This window comes from Limulus polyphemus, unplaced genomic scaffold (genome assembly GCF_000517525.1).
Source record: "Limulus polyphemus unplaced genomic scaffold, Limulus_polyphemus-2.1.2 Scaffold3037, whole genome shotgun sequence".
Classification (NCBI taxonomy): Eukaryota; Metazoa; Arthropoda; class Merostomata; order Xiphosura; family Limulidae; genus Limulus; species Limulus polyphemus.
In genome coordinates, this window is record NW_013668647.1 from 109,304 (window position 1) to 134,013 (window position 24,710).

The 24,710-nt window shown below is 34.2% G+C and overlaps 1 protein-coding gene across 1 annotated transcript in view; it reads right to left on the minus strand.

The window, feature by feature from the left end:
• Window positions 1–24,710, minus strand: part of LOC106468518 — a 100,197-nt gene that overhangs the window by 68,100 nt on the left and 7,387 nt on the right. Inside the window, exons 2-3 of the mRNA XM_022396852.1 lie at window positions 9,569–9,649; window positions 439–493 (exon numbers count right to left, since the gene is read on the minus strand). Coding sequence (XP_022252560.1) covers window positions 439–493; window positions 9,569–9,649 — 136 coding nt within the window. The remainder of the gene's footprint in view (window positions 1–438; window positions 494–9,568; window positions 9,650–24,710) is intronic.

A 24,710-nucleotide genomic window follows, 5' to 3' on the forward strand; every position in this document is an offset into this window, starting at 1 on the left:
ATGGGAGAGTTAGTCATCAGTATATATAAGCCTGGCAAAGAAAGCCAGCGGCAGATAGATAATTGAGTCAAGCGAACAGTAGGCACCATAAGTAAAGTGTGTGTGAATCACTGTGGTTTATAGCGTGTGTTATAAAAGTTGTTAAGTTTAGAGTGACAAGGTACGTACTCACTGTGGAAATTCTGTGTATTACAAAGTTTGTATCGAGAAAGGATAAACTAGTTTTAATCAAGAAGGAACTTGTATCGCTAAAGTTCCTCGGAAAGAATTTATACCGGAAATTAACAAACAAGCAGATACGCAACAATATATATATATTATATATATATATACATATATATGTGTGTGTGAATGTATGTATGCATGTATGTACATATAGTTCTAAATGAATGTTAATTTCTATCTAAAAAAGAAAAAAAATAGCTCAATGTATCTTACCTCGAACACAGAAGATATAATTCTTAAGCTCTTTGTTAAGCTTATGTGCTCCATTCTGAAAAAGACATGAAGATTTACGTTTAGATGTCACATCTACCTGTATCTTTCTTGTACAAAACAGATGAATTTCAATACTAAAACAAAAATAATGAAGCCTACCTTCACAATTGGACAAAAATTTGTAAACCTAATCATAAACAAAAGTATAAACTGTAGTAGTACAAACACATACATGCCTTAAATAAAATTGATAATAATTGCCACTCACTTACTTAATTTGATTCACACTATAACAGTTGTTATTCATTGGGCAAATATATTACCTTGATATTGGGCAGAAGGCCTCACTGGCACTAGATATAGCAGATGTTGTGTGGTTGACATATCATAAAATATCTTAATTTATTTTAAGGGTTCTTAGAATATATTTTTATAGCTGCATATGTTTGAACAAGTTTCCTCCCCAGTCTAGTGGAAAATGAAATGTAAATCAGAAGCAGACATATAGTATTCTTGTGAAGATATTCCATATTAGTGAATATGTTGGCTCCTAAGGTAAAAGAAAAACCAGGTATCTGATTAGGTGGGCAATGAGGGTTCCCACAATACCCCAAAAGCCAAGCAGTTTGGTGCTTCACAAAAATTCTGGAATGCTGTTAAAAAGAAACAAAATTATTGTTTTTCAAGTTAAATGTTTTTAATAATAATTTTAATTGTTTATACTATTACATAATTCTGCTATCAATATTTGTAATTGTTTAAAATTAATAGTTACAGTAGAATCTTATTTGATGAAAATATTTGAGTTTGATGGTTCTATTAAACATTCAGTATTGAGATTTGACAGTTGCCCTTAATTGATATAGGGAAGCCATTTACAAGCATGATTTCTGCCAAATTCTAACCTGTTCCAGAATATCATGGAAAAATTACAAAGACTGTTGTTGTTTTTTTGTATGTGAACATAATGTTAGTTATAGGTGGATTCAGTCAGAAACAAATATTACTCTAATAGTAATGGTATTGCTTTTTTTCTCTTTTCAGTTCTGACTTTATATTTGGATTTGCTTAAAACTTACAGTATTATATAAGACATGAAAACCAAAGTTATGACTGCTCACATATGACTTGCAGTTTACTAACTCTATTAACATTGGTTTCTAAGGTCAGGGATAACATCAGACAGGTAGTCTGTAAACAAGTGATCATGTCTTACATATGTCAGAGTGGTGTTCACTTTAATATCAAACTTATTTTCAGTTAAATGTGAACATTTTTAAGTTTGTATGTTTGTAATTGGTTTCTAACACTGACTTGTGTGACATTTGGGTACTATAGTGTATAACATTTCTTGTAACAAACTCATATGAATATACAATTTTCAATTTTTTTTGCTAATATATTATACATTTTAAAAACTGTAAATCACAACTAATAACTTAATTGCAAGTTTACTGAGTGAAAACCCACACCTTTCTGTTAGCCTTACATATAATTTTTCAGTTTTGAATTGGAATTGAAAGCATATAACAAGGAACAACTCATTTTACAACGGTATTTGGTATGCTACCTAATTTGTTTTCTGTAAATTAAAAACTATGGTATTTTGAGTTTCATTTAACAGTTTTATGTTAATGAGGCCTAATATGTTATTTACTGCACTTTCAGTAAAAATAAATAAAAATACCTTTATATCAGTAATGTTAATAACACACAAAAAATGTTAGTTCATTAGAAATCAAATTATTTTAAAGGGGGAATTTTGTAAAACTAGATTAAAAAATTGTTGGTAATAAATCTGTGACTTCTTTCCTACATGAAAAAATTTCTAGCTGTCAATTACAGCTGGTGTAGCAGCTATACATTTATGAACTAATTTCTGAGACTGTATGGGGTCAATCATTAAAATTAGCTGTAAAATTAACATTATCCTTATTTGAAGATGTATTTCAAGTAGATACCTCTCCACAAAACAGATAGCTATTATCTCATACCACTGCCAAAAAAATTATTTGTGAAAGTGCAAAGCATTGAACAAAACTTCCACCCCTACATCCTACATGTATTAATATTACAAGGTACTGAACTAGTCTACAATGCAATCAGTATTAGGCTATAACATTCCACCAATAGGAACTCTGTGAGCACTTGGGGAGGGGGATTTGCATTGGGAAGACCCAGAGAAGTGCTCGGATCCCCCATTAACTGTCTTTTAGATAGGTCTTTTACTGGAGAAAGTGCAAAGGGTGACTGCAAAACCCTGTATTAAAACGCCAGCAAGTGCAAGCGAAAGAAGCAGGCAGTCACTTCCCTGGTGCTGGCTTTTTTTCCATGATAAGCCATGGATTGGTACATTGTGGATCAGGAAATTGAGTAATTTTGTATACCACAAGGATACCTCTAGTGGTTTTGAGGAAATAAACACACTCTAGGAAGAAACACCAGCCATCTGCTGGGATCCTGGTAAACAGAATGGAGAGAAAAAGAAACATACCTAACCATCACAAAGATGTTGGTTCAACTGAAGAATGGCAACCAGAGAGAGAGAGAGAAAACAGCCAGATGATGAAGATAATGAGCAACAAGCATATGGGGTGTTGTCCACATGCCTGCCTGGAGGATCTTGTTTAAGGGCCAGCAAAAATGAGATGTAAGAAGAGGAGACAGGTGACAAATCTAATGCAATAAAATATGAAAAAGGTTGTGAGCATCAATATCCAGGGAAGAATACACCAATCCCAGGAGTTAATGGACCCATCCTGCAAGGGTAGAAGGTGAGAGGTCCCTAGATGAAGAGGGATCTCAGGGTAGAAACAGATGATGACAGGGACCCCAAAAGGGAGAAGTTCACGTCAAAACATCAAACTGGGGATAGGAGTAAGTTTGGGTCTGAACGAGCATAGAAGTGAGAAATAGAGAGAAAAAAAGGAAGAGAAAAAATTGTCATCTTCCTGAGCAACTGAAAACTGTCCAGATAGAGGAATAAATAAGTGTAATAGAATAGAGTGCAAGAAGTATCAAGAGCATAGATATCTGAATGACAGCAATCACAGATGAGAAGAAAGGAAGTGAAGTCTTAAGAGAAAAATGGTATACAGCAGTGGTTCTCAACATGGGCCATATGCCCCCCCCTCCCCCCCCAAGGGGCCACACCATGTTTCTAAGGAGCCACATGTGAATGATGGAAAATTAGGGGGCCACAGTAAATTCTGAGTGGGCCACTGAAACTTCACTGCCTGAATAAAATATTTAAAATTTAAAACTGAATCAAAGGTTCCCTTCTCCCCATATCCTCTACAGCTCTGAAGTCAAGTTACCAGACATGACTAGTACTTGAGTAACAATTAAAATGTTTGTCTAGTATCTGTGAATGTTTTTGACTGATTTTCAAGAGCAGCAGAGTGAAATAACAGCCCAAGCTAGATTGAAACATGACACACATTATTTCCGGATAAGTAGTGAAATAGTTAATAAGTTTCCATAGCTCTGGGAAAAGTCAAAGTTATATTTTATCGCTTTTCCCAGATCTTATCTGGATGAATCTGTTTTTAGTCGGGTGACTTAATTGGTATCAAAAATACATAACCGCCTTGATGTTGTGAAGAGAGGTGATCTTCGCTTATCACTGACCACACTGCAACCAGACATTCAAAAACTTTCAAGTATTCATCAGGCTTGAGGATCACACTGAATAAAATGTCAATGATTAACAGAATATTTTTTATTTGTATAAGTAAACAGTATGTTATAAACAAAATATTTAAAAACAATACAATATTGTAAAAATAATATTATCAATATATTATAATTCAACGGAGTGGAAATAAAGTAACTTTTTTCCTAAGTAACAGCATCTATGAAGGATGGAGCCACAGAGATAAATCAAACTCAAAAGGGAGCCATGAGCTAAAAAAGGTTGTTGGTCATAATGTACTCCAACAATTCTAGTCATTTCTTATATCAGTTATCATGGGGCCATCTGCTCCAGGACTCTTTGCATTCAGGCTTTGAACCTCCTCTTCTGGACTCATTCGCAATGGGTTTCTCTCATGGCTTGTCATGAGGCAGGGGCCTTGAACCCTTTCGCCATTCCCGTTACTATAGGGTGTTTTCTTCCCCCATCCTTTTCACTCTGTTCTGATTTGTCCTTCTTTATTGACTCTCATGTCTGACTGGGACCTTAGTATTGTTTTGTTTATTCTCTCACATACCCTGTTTGAGCCATTGGATTCTTGTTCTTTATACCAGTGATTCTGGTGATTAGACCAAGCCTATATCATGAACCATGATCACTGTTCCCTTACCATCCCATAACCAGATCTCCATCTCTTCACAGATTCTTATCTCTTGGGTTGGAGTGCATCTCTGAATGACATTGTGATTTCTAGCATTTGGGTACACATCAATGTGTTTGAACTTCTCTTTGTTCGTTGGGCATGTTCCCACTTCCTTCCATTTCAAGTTGACCAGAAGACAAGTCCTAGAAAAGAGGAGAAGGGAGGTTTACAAACAAGGATAATGGATCATTAAAAAAGATTCCACTGGAGGAAGTGCATATGTGGATACCCCAAAGAAATGAGTGGTTCCACAGAAGCTGGAGTTCCCAAAACAAAAGAACTTCTCATGCGAGGTTAAAATGAGAAGTGCAAACCTTGGTGGCTATACATTCCATAGCCTGTAGGTGAAGAGAGGAAGGTTGACCCCAAATGAGATGAGAGTTGAAGTAAACACTCAAATGTACTGATACTGTGTAGGTGGGAGAAAGGATTTGGAAAGCTTGACAAGCCATACCGATCAAGCAGCCTCCTGCAGAAGAAGGGAGGTGTGAGAGAAGGACACCTCCCAAGAAAGGGCAAGTAGAAGCCAATTATCCATGTAGAAATGGAATTGAAGCCCCAGTCTGTGAAGGGATAAATGAAGGACCTCATGCCATAAAGGGCCGAGGCTATGCTGAAGGGAAGAGCACAAAACTGAAACACTCAATTCTGATGGATGAAATGTGGTAAACATCTGGAGGATGGGGCAATCATGATATGTAAGAAGGCATCTAACACCTCAACCTTGGTTACCTATAGACTGTGTGAAAAAGACCACCAGAGACAAAAGAAAATCTCCATCTGAAACTGTGGTATAGTCAGAAACTTGTTGAGAAATGATAGATTGATAAGTGGATGCTAGTCTCCGGTTGTCCTGGGAATCACAAAAAGGCAAGAGTAAAAACCCGTAGAAGAGTGTTAACCCTTTTTATTGCATTTTTGATCTGAAGGTCTAAGACTGCATCCTCAAGATGTTGAAGGTAAACAGGGTCAAAGGGAGAGAAAAGGAAATGTGAAGATGAGAAAAGGGGGAAAGAAGAAAAATGGAAAGAGAAAGATCATGAGTGAGAACCTAAAGAACCCAACTATCAGCAGGAAACTAAGACCAAAGGTTAGTAAAGTGAGACAAGTGTGCAGCCACTGGGCCCAACTCAACAGGATAGTCAGCAATGAGATGAGCAATGATACGTGATGTCAGGAAGTAGGAAGAGGAGGAAGGGTAGGAGTAGACTGATATGGTCGAGGAACAGGAGTCGAAGGGCAAGGTTCAGAAAGACAAGAAACTAAAGAAGATAATGGGGACTGACACTAGGCTGCTTTTGCCAAGGTCTCTAGTGAATCAGGAATACCACCAAAGACTTCTGAGCAAAGAATGGGAGCCCAATGAAGAACACACAGATAGGGAAGGAGGTAGTCATTAGTGAGGAGTGCATCCCAACAGCAGAGGAACCAAGTAAGGAGGGACAGAGTAGAAAAAGTAGGTACGAGCAAAGTTAGTAATGAAAAGGGAAAGAACCTTTCTCTCCAGAAAACTCCTCTGGGGCACAATGAAGTGCCTCAGATATAAAGTAGAGGAAGAAGAGGTAATGCAGGTAGGTGGTGAAAACAAAAAATGAAGCCAGAAACACTGGGCACTAGAGAGCAAAATAGAAAACAAAGGATTTGTTCCCTAAGCAGGCAAAAGAGATTCCAAAGACTGGGAATCTAGAAAAGGAAAGGAAAAATGGTTGTGAGCCAGGAGAAGAGTCAAGAAGGTGAGGAGGATGAAGCAAGTGGTTATGGGTGCAAAGCTGGTTGAGAAAGGAGTCAGCATGAATTCTAATATCAGATGAAGGAGGAAAGACAAAGTATTCCTGAGAATTGGTTTCATGGAGTAAAGAACAGAAAGAATCAAATGATACAGATGAAAAAGAAAGAAAAGAACATACTTGAGAAATCATATCCAGAAAGAGATTGGAAAGTTGCAGAGTTTCCTTGACCAATGAGGAAGTACTGAAAGCAAATCCAAGTGGGAGAACAGTTGGTCAAATCTGTCATCCTCCTGATCATTCTCAACTGGAGGTGAAGGAAAGTCAATGGAAGAAACAGTAGGAGGAGACCCAACATGTATGAGGGAACCCACAACACTATGCATGATAGCTGTAATGTCATCAACAGACAATGAGTCTCCAGAAGCCATAGTAGAAATATGTCCTGTGTTTGTAACTTCGATATCTTCACAGGACAAATTTGAAGCCACCCTCACTTGAGGATTCATTATAATGTATAATGTTTGTGAAACAAAAGCTAAGTTCCTTCGAATGAATGCAAATTTCAAGAAGTTGAACATAGATTGAAAAATCAACATGTCTGTGCAATGTAATGCTGAGAAAAAGAATGAAGTTATTTCAAGTGCAAATATTTAAGAGGAGTTACTGAAAATGGAGTTTCTGTTGCCCTCCCACTGGTGGAGGGCTTCTGTTGCATGATGATGTCATCATGTACCAGTGCAGTTCACATTAAACATGTGCATTTTAGGTGGAAGTTAACTCAAGGCTAGTGGCATGGAAATCTCATAAGAAGACGAGTGAGGGATATAGCTGTTCTGTGAGGTACCTCAGAATCTAGATTGTGTTGTCTGTTGTACTATGGTGTATTAGAACTATATTTAACTTAAGACAATATACTTTTTCTGACAAATTTTGTTTAGAGGTGTACTTGAATTCTAAAATTGTTGAAGGGAAACTTCCAGGGAAACTCTTGAGGATAAAGTTCCCAGTTTTTGCTTGATTGATAGATAATAGAACATTAAAGCTAAATAAATAGATGGTAGTGTTTTAACTGTTATCTTCAAAAGTTGAAAGTGAGGAAATTCATAATTAGAAAACTGCTAATAATAATAATAGACTAAATTATAAAAAAGAGAAGAAATGAGAAAAATCAAGTAACCAGTCTTATTATGTTACTCTGCTGTAATCATATTATTGGTATATATTGTCAAAAATCATCATTCACAGAAAAGTTACCTTAAAAGATTTTTTTGTCATTGAAATATGCTCAGGACAGTTCCAAAATTGACTTTCCTACCTCACCAGCTTATTAGAATTGTTTAATAACTGTTTCTTAGAATGGGGTCAGCAAGGTAGTAGTCATACACCTTGGCTTTCAGAAAGTTAATTAGTAAGTCAGGTTTCTTTTAGAAATGGTGGAGAAATTAAAATATAGGTATGTATTTGGCTTGTTGAAGTTGGTGATAAAGCAGGAGTTTTTCAATTGGAAAAGTATGACTTAGCAAGTATCAAAGAAACTAGTTTTGGGATTACTGGTTTTCACTATTTAAGCTACTTAGTTAAGTGGATAGTTGGGTAGCATTATTTCAAAAATAACTATATTAAGATCATGAGAAATATAGGTTCAGTATAAATTTCAATCTTGAGAAGTGTAAAGTGGTACACTTGGAGTATGCACATTAAGAAAGTACTTGTTTTTTACTGTAAAAAAGAAGAAAATGGATTTAGGTTTGCTAAGTAGCTTTTTACAAGGTACTGCAGAAGGGTTGATGAGATAAGAGCAAAAGAAACTTTGCTACTCGGTTGATTTTGCAGTAGCACAAAAGAAGCCTTAAGATACTGGTAAGGCATTACAGGAATGATCCAGAACACACAGATATAAACACTATCATGGCATTAAGAACCATGGATTATACAAAACTTAATGAACCTATAAGTAGAGAACAACTTAAGGTCCTTGCAAATAACAAAAAGTCTATTTGATCAACAGACTTCAGTCAAAGTTAAATGAGTATAACAATGCAGTTTATTTATTATTAATTTTTTAAGCATTTGTGCTTTATAGTCTTTAAGAAAACAAGCTTTTAGTAACATTGTTACATGATACAAAATGCTGAAAGTGGGTAACTATGAATTGCTTACCAATAATTCAGCATACACAGGCTTTGGTATTAGAAGTTAGAACAGTCAGTCTCATCATTTCTTATTTTTAACAATCAAGAAAACACAAATTGCAAGAAACAAAAAATTTACAGATTGTCCAAAATATGTGAGAGGAAGGTAATAACATCAATAAATGTATGCCAAACAATCAAAAACAAAATAAAAAATAATTTTTCTTTTTACGGAGGAAATTTACATGTAACTGATACATCACACAAATTAAAATGATAGCTACTTGAAATAATCTTTAAATCTTTTAGTTTCACTTTATAAATCTGAATACAAAACATCTGATTTTTTAAATAAACATGTCAGACGTATCTAAAACAGTTGGTAAAACACTTTATAATAGTGCAATAAAATTGCAAGCCAGTAGGTATAACCCCCAAAATACTTCTTGAAACTATAGTTTTCAGTAAGGGCAGATTCTCAGTCATTATATAGCTTTGTTTTCTTTCTCTGTGAAAATTCTATTCATTCTGGAGCATCACCACAGAAAAGATACTGAAGATCTGTATGGCTTAGGAAGATCACGGCTTCCATATTAAAGAGAAATTAGCTATAAATGGACTGAAACCTTTCCTCTGTGAAAAATATAGCATTGGTAAGTTTCTATTTTGAGCAAATATATCCTTCCAAAACACAATCATGAAATAATTAAGAAAAAAGACTATACATGTTCATTCAGAAGTCATGTAGACCTACCTACATAATGGAATTGAAATAACTAAGAAAGTGTAGGGCTTTTATTTTGTCTCTACTTAACAGCTTCCAGAAAACTATTTAGCTTATCCTACTGGGTAGGGCAACTACACACACATATACATGCATATTTGAAACACAGTCTTTTGTTTATTCCAAATACAAAAGTTGAGAACTCACTTGCTGTTTCTTGAAATTGTGAACATATATTTCAAAAAGATCATCAGTGGTCTTGTCTGCTTTTCCCAAATTCTGCAATAACTATAAGGGAGAAAAAAAAAGAAATTCATTTGGTTAGTATGCTTACATGGTTAGATAAAAAATTCAACTATTATAATGTGTAATTCTGTACACAGTTTTATTCGTACTTATGCCACAGACACTGTAAAATCTGCCTCACTAAACTTTTCTACATGACAATATGCTCAAAATGACTTACCACAAAAGAATACTGGCATCTGAAATACTTACAACATATATACTAGTATGCTACCAATATTAATTGACCACCACCTTTGTAACTGAAAACATGTTTTGAGCTCCCAGTCTGTCAATGAGTGGGCCATCTTTTGGCATTACTCACTCTTGAATCTTTAATTAGCACTTGCCACCAACTTTAATCCATACCTGATGGAAGAGTACCATTCATCTTATAAAGCTGTTCCAAGAATAGTAATATACCAAAGTCTGACCCTTTTGTCTCTCATACAGTATTTCAAAACATCTAAGAGCAGTTAATTTGGATTTAACTTAGAGCTTTAGACATCTCTTTGCTAAAACACATTCTGCATGTACCTGTATGTACACCTGTTAAAACTACTAGGAACTAAGCATGTGTAGTATGGCATAGCACATAATCATGATGAAAAAAGTATGGTCCTTCCCTTTACTGCAAGAGGTGCAACATTATTTAAGGCTATTATGTAATTACAAGACATTAATGATTTTCTTAGCTATTAACAGAATACCAAGCCCAATCAACAAACAAGCTAAAACATGTCCACATCCTGATTCCACAATTAAAATGACAGTTATATCCACAGTGTCTTCTAAGTTATTGTAAAATTCAGGTCCATCCAGTGAAAACAAACAATAATTAACATGATTTATTGCTTTACATGACAATCATCAATTTGCTTTTGCTGCTTTAAGTATCTAGTGAGTCTGTTTAAACCTTCCATTCACAGCTGTAATAAATGAGACAGGCTGAAGCCATTCAATGTGATTCACCAAAATAGAGACCCTTATGTACAGTGAATCTTTTAGCTTGAAGTCTTAAACTCTCATTAAAGTTGCTGGGTGATGAAAACAATGTCAGATGGTTTCCTTTCATGCAATCTTTCAAAGTTTCAATTACTAAGATGTGGTTAACTTTAGGTGGCTGGGCCAATACTCCACATTTTACATCAAATAGTCAAATATTTTTAAGAATACTAAATAAATGGGATAAAAGACTCATATATACATATATGCAGTAGGCTAATTCCTGAGAATTATAGTATCAGAGGTTAATCCTATTTTTTAAAATGGGCTAATAAATCACAGGAAGTGATTCTTATGTATGTATCTGATAAATGAAGCTTTCCAAAATTGATTAGTGAAATATGATATTACAAAAGACAAGTAATATGGATTCACTAAATGGGAAATCTTGCCTTATTAATCTGGATTTGATGTGAAGGGATGGTGAAAAACTAATTAATCAGGTTAATGGGTAAAGTATAGAAGAATACTTCAGTATGGGAGCTGAAATAATGTCCCTTTTTAATTTAACAGGCAGTTGCAGCCCATTAAAGTTCTCAAACCTACTGTGTCTACTATGCCTAAAATTTCAAAAAAGTAAAGTATTATTAATAGAGTCTAGTCATATTGGACCTTTGATATTAGTGATGTGTCTCAGAAGTCAGGTCTTTTTTTTTCTTGTTTACATTAATGGCATGGATAGGAGAATAATTAGAAATTAGTTAAGTTTTTAATTACATTAAACTCTTTGGTATTTCTAGCTGTACTAAGAATGTTGAGGTACTTCAGAATAACTTGGATCACTTGGTAAGTTGGACAGATGGCCTTTAAGTATACTTAGTGAAAAGTAATGCATTTTAGTTATCATAACTTGGATTAATAGAGATGACAACTCACTCAGTAATGTGATCAAAGAAAATAATCTTGGCACAGTGATACATCAGTCACTCAAGCCACTGAGGCAGTGCTCTGTTACTAGCAGTAGAGACATATTGTTTATAAGTCAAAAGAAATAATTATCTCTTTATACAAATCATTAATTAAGCCTTGCATGTAATACTTTGTAAAGTTTTGGTCTTCTTATCTATGACAGGATAGAAGCATCACCTCAACGTATCTTAAGATCCCTGCAAAAATCATAAAGTAATACAGTAAAATGAGTGAGATATTTTTTTGTTTCTTATTATAATAGAATATTGAAGACAAGTAAAGCCAGCAAGAGGTAGCACCAGCACAATTCAGCAACTTATACAGCTGAGATACTGTAAAGCAGAAATTTGGTGGAACATATAAAAAATTAAAAACAATTGTAAAAAATTTAGAGCAGATAACTAGTAAAAAGAGATTATTGCAATTTATTGGTTAAGTTAATAAAAAGTTAACTATTAAGTTAATAAATAATTATATATATATTATTTTATTGAGATAATTAAAGCTAGAAATTTGAAGTTTCTAACTACTGAAAATGTTGAAATGAACTCTACATTTACATGTACTGTAGTAGTTTAGGCCTTTGGGAAATTATCAAATGCTCTTTGCAGAACAGTTCTTAGCTGTACATGAGAATCATATTGATACAGGCCAGAGAAATCATTATTTTTAGTTTAGTCTTTTAAAATGGTCCATTTGTTAAACGAAAAGTTGAGTTTAAACTTAATCAAAAAGTATACCTTGCTGTAAAATACAGCTGGAATATCAACTATACATGTAATCAAAATACCACCATTAAGATTTCTGATTATTTTGGAATACACTTAATTCCCACAGTCAATTAACTTAAACAAACGCTATAATTCACAACGCTTGACTCAATTGTTCGTCTCTATCTCTGTCTGCAATTCAATTCCCTTGTTGGCGTCACTTCTTACCAGTCTTATATATACAAAAAGCGTACATCTTGTTTCTTCGTGAATTTTCTAGAAACTCATCATGTGTTACCAGCGTCACGTGAATTCCGCTGTCATAACAATACCTTTCAGAGAATAATTTTAATGATTTTTCTTACAGACAAAGAAAATAAGGAATAATCACAGATCCACAGTTTATCATGCTTTTATCTTATCTTTATTAACTATGCTATCATACATTGCAATTGTTTTAATTGAATAGTAGTTGCTTCTAGGGCCTAAGTCACAAATCTTTTCAGCAGCTAGCAATGCTCCTGGACAGGATTTAAAAGGGCTCAATGAGGTGTCACTAAGATTTTTCTGGGGATGGATAAGTTATTGTATGAGAATAAATAAATAACTCTGAATTTATTTTCTCTTGAGAAAAGAAGACAAGAAATTATTTTACTGAAGTTTACAAGATTGTTCAGGGGATCAACAGGATATATATCTTGTGTATATATATATATAATTTCTTTGTGCTGAATTTTGAAGATTACATGACAAAAGGACACAAGTTTAAGATTTTAAAGAGACAAATTAGACTTCAGTTAAGAGATTTTTTTCTAAGAAAGTGATTAGCTTATAGAACCAACACCTTATAAAAGTTTAACAGGCGAAATTATGCTTATAATTTCCTTAAAGGGTTGTTTTAATTTTTACTTAAAATTTCTTCCTCTTGAGGTGGTTATGCAGTGGAGCCTTGAAAAAAGAAATGGTCCCTAGTTGTCTGCATGCTGTGTTGTAAACAATGCTGCAACTAAATGAATTCCTCTTTGAAAGTCTGTGAACTCCTTTCCTTGTAGGCATCTTGACTGAAACTGGATGCTTGTGATAACTAATGATCTGCATAAATGCTATGTGTTAGTGCACCTTGGATTCTAATGCAACTTCAATAATAGAGAGTATACAGAGCATTTGATTCTGTTTACTGAAAAAGTTATAATTTTCCTATACTGAAAATGCATTTCCAATAAATACTTCACTCTTCTCACAAGATTAGCTATTCTCATCCAGTGCTGCCCTCTATATGTAAACTGTTTTTCCTTTATGCATGCCACAAGCCTTCTGCCCCCCCCCCATGGGAATCAAATGTCTCTCATGCAAATCATCATGCATCACTTTTCCACCAATAGGAGCGTGACATATGTGACACACGCAACTAATTCTATATGCCTACTAAACTATCACTTCGAAGTTTGACAGAAGCCATAAGCACTGGAGGAAAGATGGGATGTGGGAGTGGAGGGAAGTATCTATCAGAAATTAATTTTCAGTATAGGAAAATCATAACTACCACTATGGCACTTTACTCCTACAAAAGATAAACTAGAATCTCACATTGATTAGGTGGAGGGACAGGTCCAACTGAATGACAGAAGTACCCCCCTAAAGTGTCCAAAGAATACTTCTGGAAATGAGAGAGTCAAATCCGAAGATGGAAACAGCACCACTTCTGAGCAGGTATACTCTTCGCCCATCCATGAAGAGTGGTAGATAAGGATGGAAAAAGAGAGGAGGACATCCAAGTGGGAGAGAATGGAGGCAGGATAGTGATCCTAACCCTGAAATATGTATGTAACTTTATCTCACAAAGTATGAAAGTGGGTAAATCAATGGATGTGCCCCTAACTGTAGAGTGGCTATGGTGTGACGGACCTTACTTGGTAAGTCAACTACATCCAAAACCCATGCTGCTGGGAACCAATATCTACATGGGGGTAGGATGAAGATCATACCATCTTCACCTCAAGTTCAAGAGACCGGAGGAAATCTATAACCACTCTGTCTCCAGAACATGGCACGTTACCTTTTATATATAATGATCCAGAGACCCGACATCTGGTATCAAAAGGATTTCTATTAAATATAAATCAATTCCCCAACAGCAAAACTGACCAGAACCATCCAAAAAGCAATAACATCCTGTTCCTCCAGACTCTCCAATGTGTTCTCTCACTCTCCCCCCTTCTTCTAGTGGAGTATGGGAGTCCGTACCAGTTCCAAGCCAGTGCACAGTAGGGCGGTGGTGTTCTGTGGGTGTAGATGACATGATATCCTCCACTATGCATTATATAATCACTAAGGAGTAAGATGTAAAATTGCAGTTCACCCCTTCGATTGGGAGCCCTCATCCTATCTTGTGTGGATGTCAGTACCCCATGGCTGGGTTTTGGATTTAGAGTAGCACCAATCACCATAAGTCCTCACACATTTTTATGGTTGTTTAAATACTTCCCTCGATTACACTTCTTCTGTGTTGTGGGTAACAGAGGAGGTAAGGGGAATTGTTCCAGTTCTGTCCTTTTTGCTATCTCCCGTGTATCTTATTCGGGTCATCACCTGAGACAGTGCAATGGGTGACCAAAAAACCCTATTTTGAAAAGCAGACCATACCAATTTATTCAATACAAGGTATGGTAGGGATGGGCAGCTATCCCTTTCTACTTTACACATGCAGTCCATGGGTGGTATGGTCTAGAATGGGCAAGTTTATGAAGCAACTACATCACAAGGCTTTTCACCTACAAGCGAACTTGTGGAACACTCTATCTCAATGGTGAGCATTGCAAAGCCATATAAGTTAAAGCGTGAGTCAATATGGCTGTACATTACAGATTTCTGATTGAAGAATACCTGGTCAGGCACCACTTACCACAGATTGGGATCCCTATAAAGAATAAATGATGTAAGGGCCCCTTAAAGAAAATAATGTATGAATATAGATTTATCCAGTCAAAGTCACACCAAAACTTGAAGAATGGCCACAGGTGGAAGAAGAAACCCCGATGAAGAAGAAAACACAATATGGTATTAATAATGGGCATTAGATGTAGTCCACATGCCCGATTGTAGGATTTCATCCAACAGCCAATGAAGACGAGATGTGAGGGAAAAAGTGAGGTTTCAAATCTAATGAGAAGACACCCTGAACAAATTTCAGTGGGAAGAAAACAAGGAGGAATAAGCCAATTGAATAAAACAACGAAATCAGCTAAAGAGAGTAGAATGGGATAGATCATGAACAGAGTAAGACTGCCAAAGATAAAGAGTCGGGAGCAGTTACCATGGAAGGAAGACTTGTGGGCAATATAGCAACAAAGGGTACAGACCAGACATAGAAATTTATCTAGATAGGGACAAGAATAGAGATGAGAAATAGAAGGAATGGAAACTGGCAAAAAAGAGGAGTTACCATCCTTATCCACCAAGGTCTTTGGGAGGAAGGAACAATTTAAGTAAAGGAGAAGATATGTGTGGTGGGAAAGCATACGTGAAACATCAATGGCAAACAAGTCAGACCTTCAACATCCACAGGTTAAGAGAAGGAAATATGTTTTAACTCTTTCAACACGGCCTCGGTCCTTGGAACCAACCTTGTAACCATTTTGTGCTTTTTATTATTTTCATGCTATAACTTTTAAATTAGTAAGAGAATGTTAATGAAATTTGGCAGTTTATCAATAAACATTACAATGCTTTCATACACAAAATATATAATTTTATTTATTAAGTCTTAAGGTTTGTAAAGCAATGTTTCTCTCATGCCCTTTTTTTTCTTTTCAAATCTTGCCTATCTATCATGCAAAGTAATTTTCGTCTTAACATTAAAACTACTTTTATGCATCAGAAAATTTCAAAATTTCACATGTGAAATCTTTATAATGTCCAAATAGTTATCAAACGTTTCTTAAGAAAAGACTTTATATTTTATCTGTTATTTTCAGTAATTAATCTCTGTATGGGTTCGGTGACTTTGACCGATCTCGCAACCACCATTAAAAATTAGGAAATAAACATGAATTATGCATCTTTCATTCTAAAATGAACACAAATTATAACATCAAAACATTAATGTTTAGATGAAATAGCTTAAATCTCATAACATTATACATTTATTATTTTTATTATATTGACCTTTCACCCATGCCTGGCTAACAATACAGCAGTTACAACGATACTGCTCACGTGCACTGATGTTACTGTATCAAATAACATAAAATTGAACTTTGGTCTGCACAAAGTAACTTGTCATGGCTGTGTTTTAGTCGACTAATATTTTGTAAAATACAGTCACACTTCAATTATTATATAATATATATGTATATAGATTATTGCTATTTTGAAATAAGTTCTTAAAGTTGTTTTTTCTAAAACATAGAACAGCAAATAAATAAGTAACGCAAACTATTATCTCTTCTATTTATGACTTTTGTACTTGGTTGCTGCTTGATGTAGGTTGCTAAGCCTTTAAAAATTTTGCACATGGAGGTAAAAAAGTATTTTGTTTCATGTGGTTTTATATATATATATTTCTGAATAACTAAAAAATCATAAATTACTACATCAATACCACAGAATTCTACTATAATTTATCAAACATAGTAGCTAAGTAACATAGTAACTGTATTTAGGTCTAAAAAAAATAGGAAATTTCGAGCAGACTAAAGACACAACCTACCTCACTGAAATCTTGATTTAAAAGAAAGAAATGATGCTAGGTATGTTAGAAAGGCTTAGAAAACCACTAGGGAGAAATTCTAAGCTTCCGATTGGTTATTCATGTCATATGTAGAAGTTTATAAGGGAGCATTTTCAAAAATGGTGAGTGGGGTACCACTATGTTTGATTTATTACGTGAGTAATATCTTGGCAAATAGAAAATACCTTCTTATTTTATATTCTAGTTTGTCAATATTTGTAATTTTAGTTTCTAATTTGTATGGAACTATAGACTTAGTATTTTGACTTCAGAAACATCTAATTTGAACCAGTGCTGCATTCAACATACCACATGACTCACAAAAATTAATGTTTATCTATGTTTTTTTAATATTTACTTTTAAATTAACAAATTTAGTAATGTATAGGTCTAAAATTTGAATTATAATCTACAGTTTGATACCAAACTTATTGACATAAATTCATGAAATAGCAGTTCAATAAAATTTTGAACGCGAGTCTACAAACGAGATGACATGGCCTTTCACCTGTGACCCAAAAGGATTAAGGGAAAGGTAAAACATGGAGCACAAGAAAATGGGTTTAAATTGAGGGAATGAAAGAACAAATTAATATCCAGTCCGGAAGACTAGGCCATCTAGTGGTACAACAATTCCAGATGAAACACATTAACATGGTAAAGACAAGGGCACAAAAACTTGACAGTATCAGGAAAAATGAAAGGTGTGCGATAAGGCAGCTGGATAACCTGAAATCAAAGAGACCAAAGATCCCTGGTTGAGAAGCTATTCAAGAAACTCAGCCACACAAACCACAATAGGTTGGTCAGCAAGGAATCCCCAAGAAGCAGACCAACTTTGGAACACCTTCCATTTGTGCTGATACACCTCCATTGAAGAAGGACGTATGGAACAAACCAAAAGGAAAGCTACTTGATGGGAGAAACCTAATATCCTTGCCATGGACAGGATACAAGCCAGGCATGAAGACGAAGGGAGTGAATGGATGGATGTAGAACCGGTGACCAAGGTTGATGAAGAAGGGAGAGAGATAAGGGAAGGGGTAGTAGAGGGAAAAGTTGCAGTTGGTGTAATAATGAAAACCATGCATGAGCTGGCCAATAGGGAGCAATCAGATGGACTCAACACAGAGTGGTATGGATGAGAGAGACCACCCAACGAAGTAATTGGATAGGGAGATAAACACAATGTGACATACAATGAGATGAATGTGGTGTGTGGACCCAATATAGGAGATCCAATGTATGAAATCAGAGATCTTGACCGGGTGCCCCCTTGGTGACTGATAAGCACTACCAACATAGAATTGTTGGACTGAATCATCACCAGACAATGTCCGGCGAGAGGAAGGGAGTGATTCAAAGTCTCTTTTGTTCAGTCATTAATTGATTTTGTTGTTTTTTATGTGTCTTACTATAAATAATATAAAACAAATTTATGCACTGATATTCTTTAAGCCAAAGATAAAAATGATAATATATTATTATTATCCCTAAAAACAAAAACTAAAAGATTTATAAATATAAAAAAAAAAAATTTAATCATTTTTCCCCAATTTTAGGTTAGTGAGGTCAACAGAAACCAAATGGTAGAGGGCCTTTGGTTACTGCTCTTGCCAATCCTCCTTTAATATATTTGGTATTTACGATTCATTTGTATATTCTCTTCCAGCCACATTTAGTGCTACCAACTGTTACAAGGCCTGTTATTAAATTTTATGTTTACAAATGAAACAGGTCCAAAATGTTAACAATTTTGCATTATAATTTTCCAAGAATACAAGTAAAATTAAAAAAAATTGGAAATAGTAAAAATATTTTATGATAGCATTGATAACACCATGGGTTGACATTGAATGTATGCATGTATGAAGACAATATGTGTACTAAAAAGGGGAAAAATAATATTTATAGCTAATTACTTCCATATAAAAGACCCAAAGTGTAAGGCTAGTTTTATTTCAAACTGCAAAAGTCTTAAATAAGGAATACTTAAACAATATTTTTTATAAAATTTATGATCTTGTTATGAATGAAAAAGTAATTCTGTCTCATCCAGCTCTTGATGAGAAAAGACTACACATCAAATCCACTCAAGGTAGGTTTTATGCTGAAGTTTTATGATAACACAATACATACAATTATGTCAACAATACATTAACATGTACATAAGAGAAAGGTGCAAACAAAGATAAGAAACCTAACATTAACATAGCAAGCTTTGCTGTAGCATAGACTTAAGAAATACTCAGGCACATTGCCAACTTTTCAGTTTCACAAGTATTTTAAGATTTAGGTCAACTATATGTAGATAAAAACCAAAAATAACAAATAGCAAAATTTACTTCAAAGACCACTTGCAAGAGATTTTATGATATATATGAATCTAATCCCATTAAAAAGTTTTTATACAAATATTAAAACATGCATGTGGTTTATTACATCTCCTGATCAAGAATTAAAAAATGTTGTTAACTTCATTTCTGCTGATATGAAAATCAGTAACTGAGGCATTTTCAGTTTTGCTAAGGAGCAGTTGGTTTTACTTTTAACAGGAATGTACAACTGGCTCAAAATTAACATTTTGGCAAGCTTGCTTTGACTGATCCAAAAAAAAAATTAAATGTCCTTAAAGTTTGGATAAATAGCACATAATTAAAAAATTTTAGCATGATCTTAGAAAGACTTTCTTGCCTAACCAGCATCTTGATACATATTCTGACTTTCAAAATGCCATTGATAAGGTTTTCCACAAATATCATTTAACAAGTTGAGTACCATATTTTTCGGAATATAAGACACACCCTTATTTTCAAGACAAAGTTTTGGAGAAAAAAAGCTACAATTGCATTTGAAAGTTTTTTATTGAACAAAAATTCAATTTGATATATTAAAAATTAGTATATATTGTTCTAAACACAAAAGAGCTCAAAATAAGAAAATACTGTAAATCAAAAAAAGGTTCACTGTTTTTAGTTTGGTTCAAAACTACAAAATCTTCTTGCATTCACTGTAATTTATTTTTTTATTATTTAGGAAGCATTATAAATAGTTATGTTTTAAAAGAAAACAAAACTACTATTGTTATAAATAACACATTCGATTGAAGTAAACTATGCATGCCTATTTAAATATATTTACACATGGTTTGTGTATATCGTATATATACATATATATTATTCATACCTTTGGTGTATAGGACGCAAACAGATTTTGACATCAAATTTTGGAGTAAAAATGTGCATCTTAGACACCGAAAAATATGGTATTTATGAAATTAGCTGAAAATTAAAAAGTGAATAAAGCTCAGCTTAGTAGAATAAAGCACATATTGGTGATTAAATAGCATTTTTCAAAAAGAAAAATGTGAGAAGTGGGATCTCCCTCAGGGTTTTGTTTTGGGATTTTCATTGTTCATTAATTATGTTAATTACTAGGGTGTCTGGGAAGAACTTATCAATTCCAAATGCTTCTTGTATTTAAATGGATCTGAACATTTTTCGTATTAGGGTCAGAATGAAGAAAATTACTTCTAATACTAAGAAATGTAAAGTACATTTGAGGTCCAGAAACTCAGAAAAAAAAGAAGGGAAGGATTTAGTTGTTATTGTTAAAAAGCCCTTAATCCCATAGATGAGTTTTAGCTATGTTAAAAACTCTTTTTAATCTTGTTTCTCAGATCATTGATTTAAAAGAAAATATATTATAGTCTTTGAAACTTGTGTGTGGGGATATGCTGACTACTAAGTTTATCGGCCATAAAATCAATTACTCAGAATCAGCCAATTACTGACAAACAAAAGATAATTAAAATAAACATAATCTAAAAAACAAGCCTGAAAATAACGTTTTCTCTAGTGCCTGACACTTCACATCCACAGGCTGGTACAGACAGCAACTGTCACATGCATTTTAATATGTATGGTTATGCTACTGTAAATAGTCAAGGAATAGATGTGATAAGATAAATTTGTCCTCGTTTTATTCTTATAATGCTTAGAAAACCTGTAAATAATAGCATTAAAAAGGCCTGTAAAACATCACAGTAAACTGGAGTAACCTAGACGGTACAAAGTTTAAAAGCCAAAAATTATTCTGTCTCTGAACCAGTATCACTAAAAAGGACATTTTCAATATACCAATATGCATCATTGTTACTCTCTGTTACTCAAACCCAGAACATGAAGACTGGTCATCTACATTAGAGCAGCTGGTATTCACATCTTCATCAGCTCTGTCACCTTCTATGCTACAACTGCCTATTAACATAAACTCATTGTAATTATCTTTATGGTGATATTTTATTTATTATTGTTTGTGCTGTTTGTATTTGTTTCTTTTCTTTTGATTGGGTCTCCTAACTTGTCTTTTACTCCATAACTTAATTACTGGGGTCACATCAAAGGAACCAAATGGGGAACCTTCTGTTGTATTTATAAGTGAATGGGTTGGCCTTTTCTCACCTACTGAACACCTAGAATCAACTTTCATTTGCTGTAATTTCAAAAAAAATTTGTCTAGGTTTGCATTTGAGACTGGAACAGAAAATAGCAATTCAATTAATGTTAGAATGTTTTTCCATTTTGTTTCTGTATGGGAGGAATTATAGTTATGTTTACTAGGTTGTAGGTAATTGATGCTGTAGGTAAACAGGTCATGCCATTCATCAATAACTTCAATACAGGTACATTTGATGCTAGCATATACAAGATGGCTTGAAAATATTCAAACAATTCACTTATTTCAAAATAACAAAATTCTTCCTTTAATTTGAGGGAACATGCAGGCTCTTCTCTGTCTTCATGTGCCAGGGGAAATTCAGCTCTAGCTACCCCCATGATTCAGTTTAATATCAGAGCAATTTTCTCTAACAAAGAACTTCCATATGCATCCAAGTGGGAAGATATGCAAGATGGTACAGACTCAATTATTCCTTCTTTCTTTCATTCCAATAATTCCAGATTTTTCTCAATTTAGGCAGAGTTGAACTGAATACCTTGGTATGTGTGTATTTCATTTTGTTCAACAAATACCTTGTGGCTAGAAGATCTTGTAACTTAATTCTATTGAATGTTTAAAGTTTACATTTTGCTTTCTTTAAAGAACTAAAGACATTCACAATGTCAATTCCTTTTTCCTGAAAAACTTGTGATAATTCTGCAACAGGACTCAATGAAAAGTGAGATGCACAACAACATGTGACTGGTTTTCCACTTTTTTAAATATCCAGCAATTTCATCATTACCTCTCTGAGCCGCCAAATTTTCCAAATGCATCATGTAAAAAAAAATTTAATCATCACTATTCTCAAGGCTGCCAGCTTTAATAAAATCCATCATGTACCACATGCTCGTTTTGGTTTCACTAATCCTTAATGTACTTTTCACAAGTTCACAAACTGATTTTAGTTCTTGCAATTTCTTAGGGTATTTATGGTAGGTATAACAGTCTTGTGAGCATATCATCCACTTGCCTGAAGTATATTGGCTGAAAAGCACCCTTCATGGCTTGCTCTAATTTATGAGCCACACACCACTGAAAAATTAACCATGGTGATTTCTCTTGAAGCAAGGCCTTCACGCCACTTTTATTGCTACTATTCACTGAGACTCCATCTTCACCAAATCCAACAAGTTTTGAATAAAGCTGATTTTCTGTTATGCCCTGAGAAAAAGCTTGATTCAATAGCTGACTTAATTCCTGCTGCATCTGCTTTCTTGATGTCTTTTAAGTAAAGACATTAGTTTGACTCCAGCATGCTCTTCAGAATGTTACGGGTCAAAATACAACACAGAGACAACCTCTTTCTCTGTTACACTGTAGTCTGTTGCTCCATCTACCAACACATTGTAAAACTTTGATCTATACAAATCTTTTGCCAGTGTATCTGCTAGATGTTTGCCAGGAAAATTAACAAATTTTCCACACTGCATGCGATGAATGTATATATATCATCAATATCAGTGCTATATTTCTCTAACCTAATTAAGTCTTCATACACAGTGTAGGAAGCTCATGTTTTGCAACAAAATATGCAACATCAAACGTTTTTTTCAACTGTTCTTGTTGTACATCTGTAAAATGATCAAATCCTTTGACAATAGTTGATTGTTTTGGATCAGGTATTAGTTTTTATGGTAAATGTACTTGTTCTCCTGTTCTAAACTCATCATTAGCATAGAGCTGTAAAGCTCAAAGGTGGCACTCTGTATTGGAGTGGTCTTTTGAGTTAGATAGTTTTCATTTCCAATAATCTAGGCATTCGCAAAAGTCTTTTAAAATGCAATTTGTTTTTCATAATATTGGCATAATTTGCAATACAGCCTTTCCATGTGTTCATCCTTGTCAGTATCATAGCCTAACGAAATGTTACCATTTTCTTTTGTGAGGTCCTAATTAATCCAATTTTGAACTGTTACTGACTTTAGGACGTGTTTTTTCTTTGTAACAGAATCCTAGGCTGAATATTTTTGCATTTATATGTACTGCTGAATTGTTAGAACATTTTGAATTAGCATTTCAATTAAAAAATCTGAAATGTGGAAAGACATTGCGATTGGCAGCAGAGGGACTGGGACAGAAATAAACAACCTTTTACCAGGTTTTTCTCACAAGTTTCATCACGGCCATCTAGCTTGAGTGCACGTTCATCAACTTTTCACTGCTGATTATAGTGCACCTGTTTGATTTTGTTTTCACATCTAACTAGTCAAATTCATCAGCCAAATACTTGGAAACAGCATTGGAAATTGAAATATTGGCCATTGGTATCGTGCCGAACAGAATGTCCAGTACCAACATAACTGTTCCAGACAAACACACTTTTTGTGCTGGACATTGTCCATGTCTGGCCCCTTCTTTTCAGGTATGAAAAAAATAATTTTGTGTTATCATACTTTCACATGTAAATCTCACAAAATGTTTCTGCACTTTCACAAAATAGCCACTTTTCACTAGTCTATTTAAATTTACTTACTAAGTAATTTGTTTTATCAAAATTCATAAAAATTTAATCTACATCTGAAATGATGCCTTCAGAAAGAACAATCTTATATACTTTGATGTCGTGTTTTACAGCCACTAATGCTGAAACTCAACACATGTTCATTCCTGTAATTAGTTGTAATTCCTGTAATTTACTGCACATTATAAATCAGGTCTTGAAAGTGACTGAAGAGTAATTGTGAATCTGTGAAAGGCAAGAAAGGGAATGTGTATTGTTCCAAAGCATTATTTCCATTCAATGAACTCATTGTTACTACTACTGTTTTCTTTAGTGATTTAATAATACTCCTGTGATGATATATCACCATATTTTACTTTTCTATAATAACAGCATTAGTTTAGTTATGTTAGTTTCTGATAATTACTTTCTTTGCCATATCTTTTTAAGTTTCCTTTCTAAGCCTTACTATTATTATTCAACTTTCTACATGCTTATCTTGTTTCTTATTAGCTTTTACAAAAAAATTAATGTTAGTTACTACTTCTTGTAGCCAGCTCTATGTGTTTGTTAAGTGTCAGAGGTTAGGTAAAAAGAGTGAGAATGGTAGTGTTAGACACACCGCATAGTATGTTTAGTATCAGGTCATCAAGAAATTAATGTCGCTACTTTGGAACACTTTTCATTTAATCACCCCCCAAAACACGTACATCACGTATAACAGTCAAATGAACCGCCTTAACGTCATAGTTAGTGTAGTCTAGATAA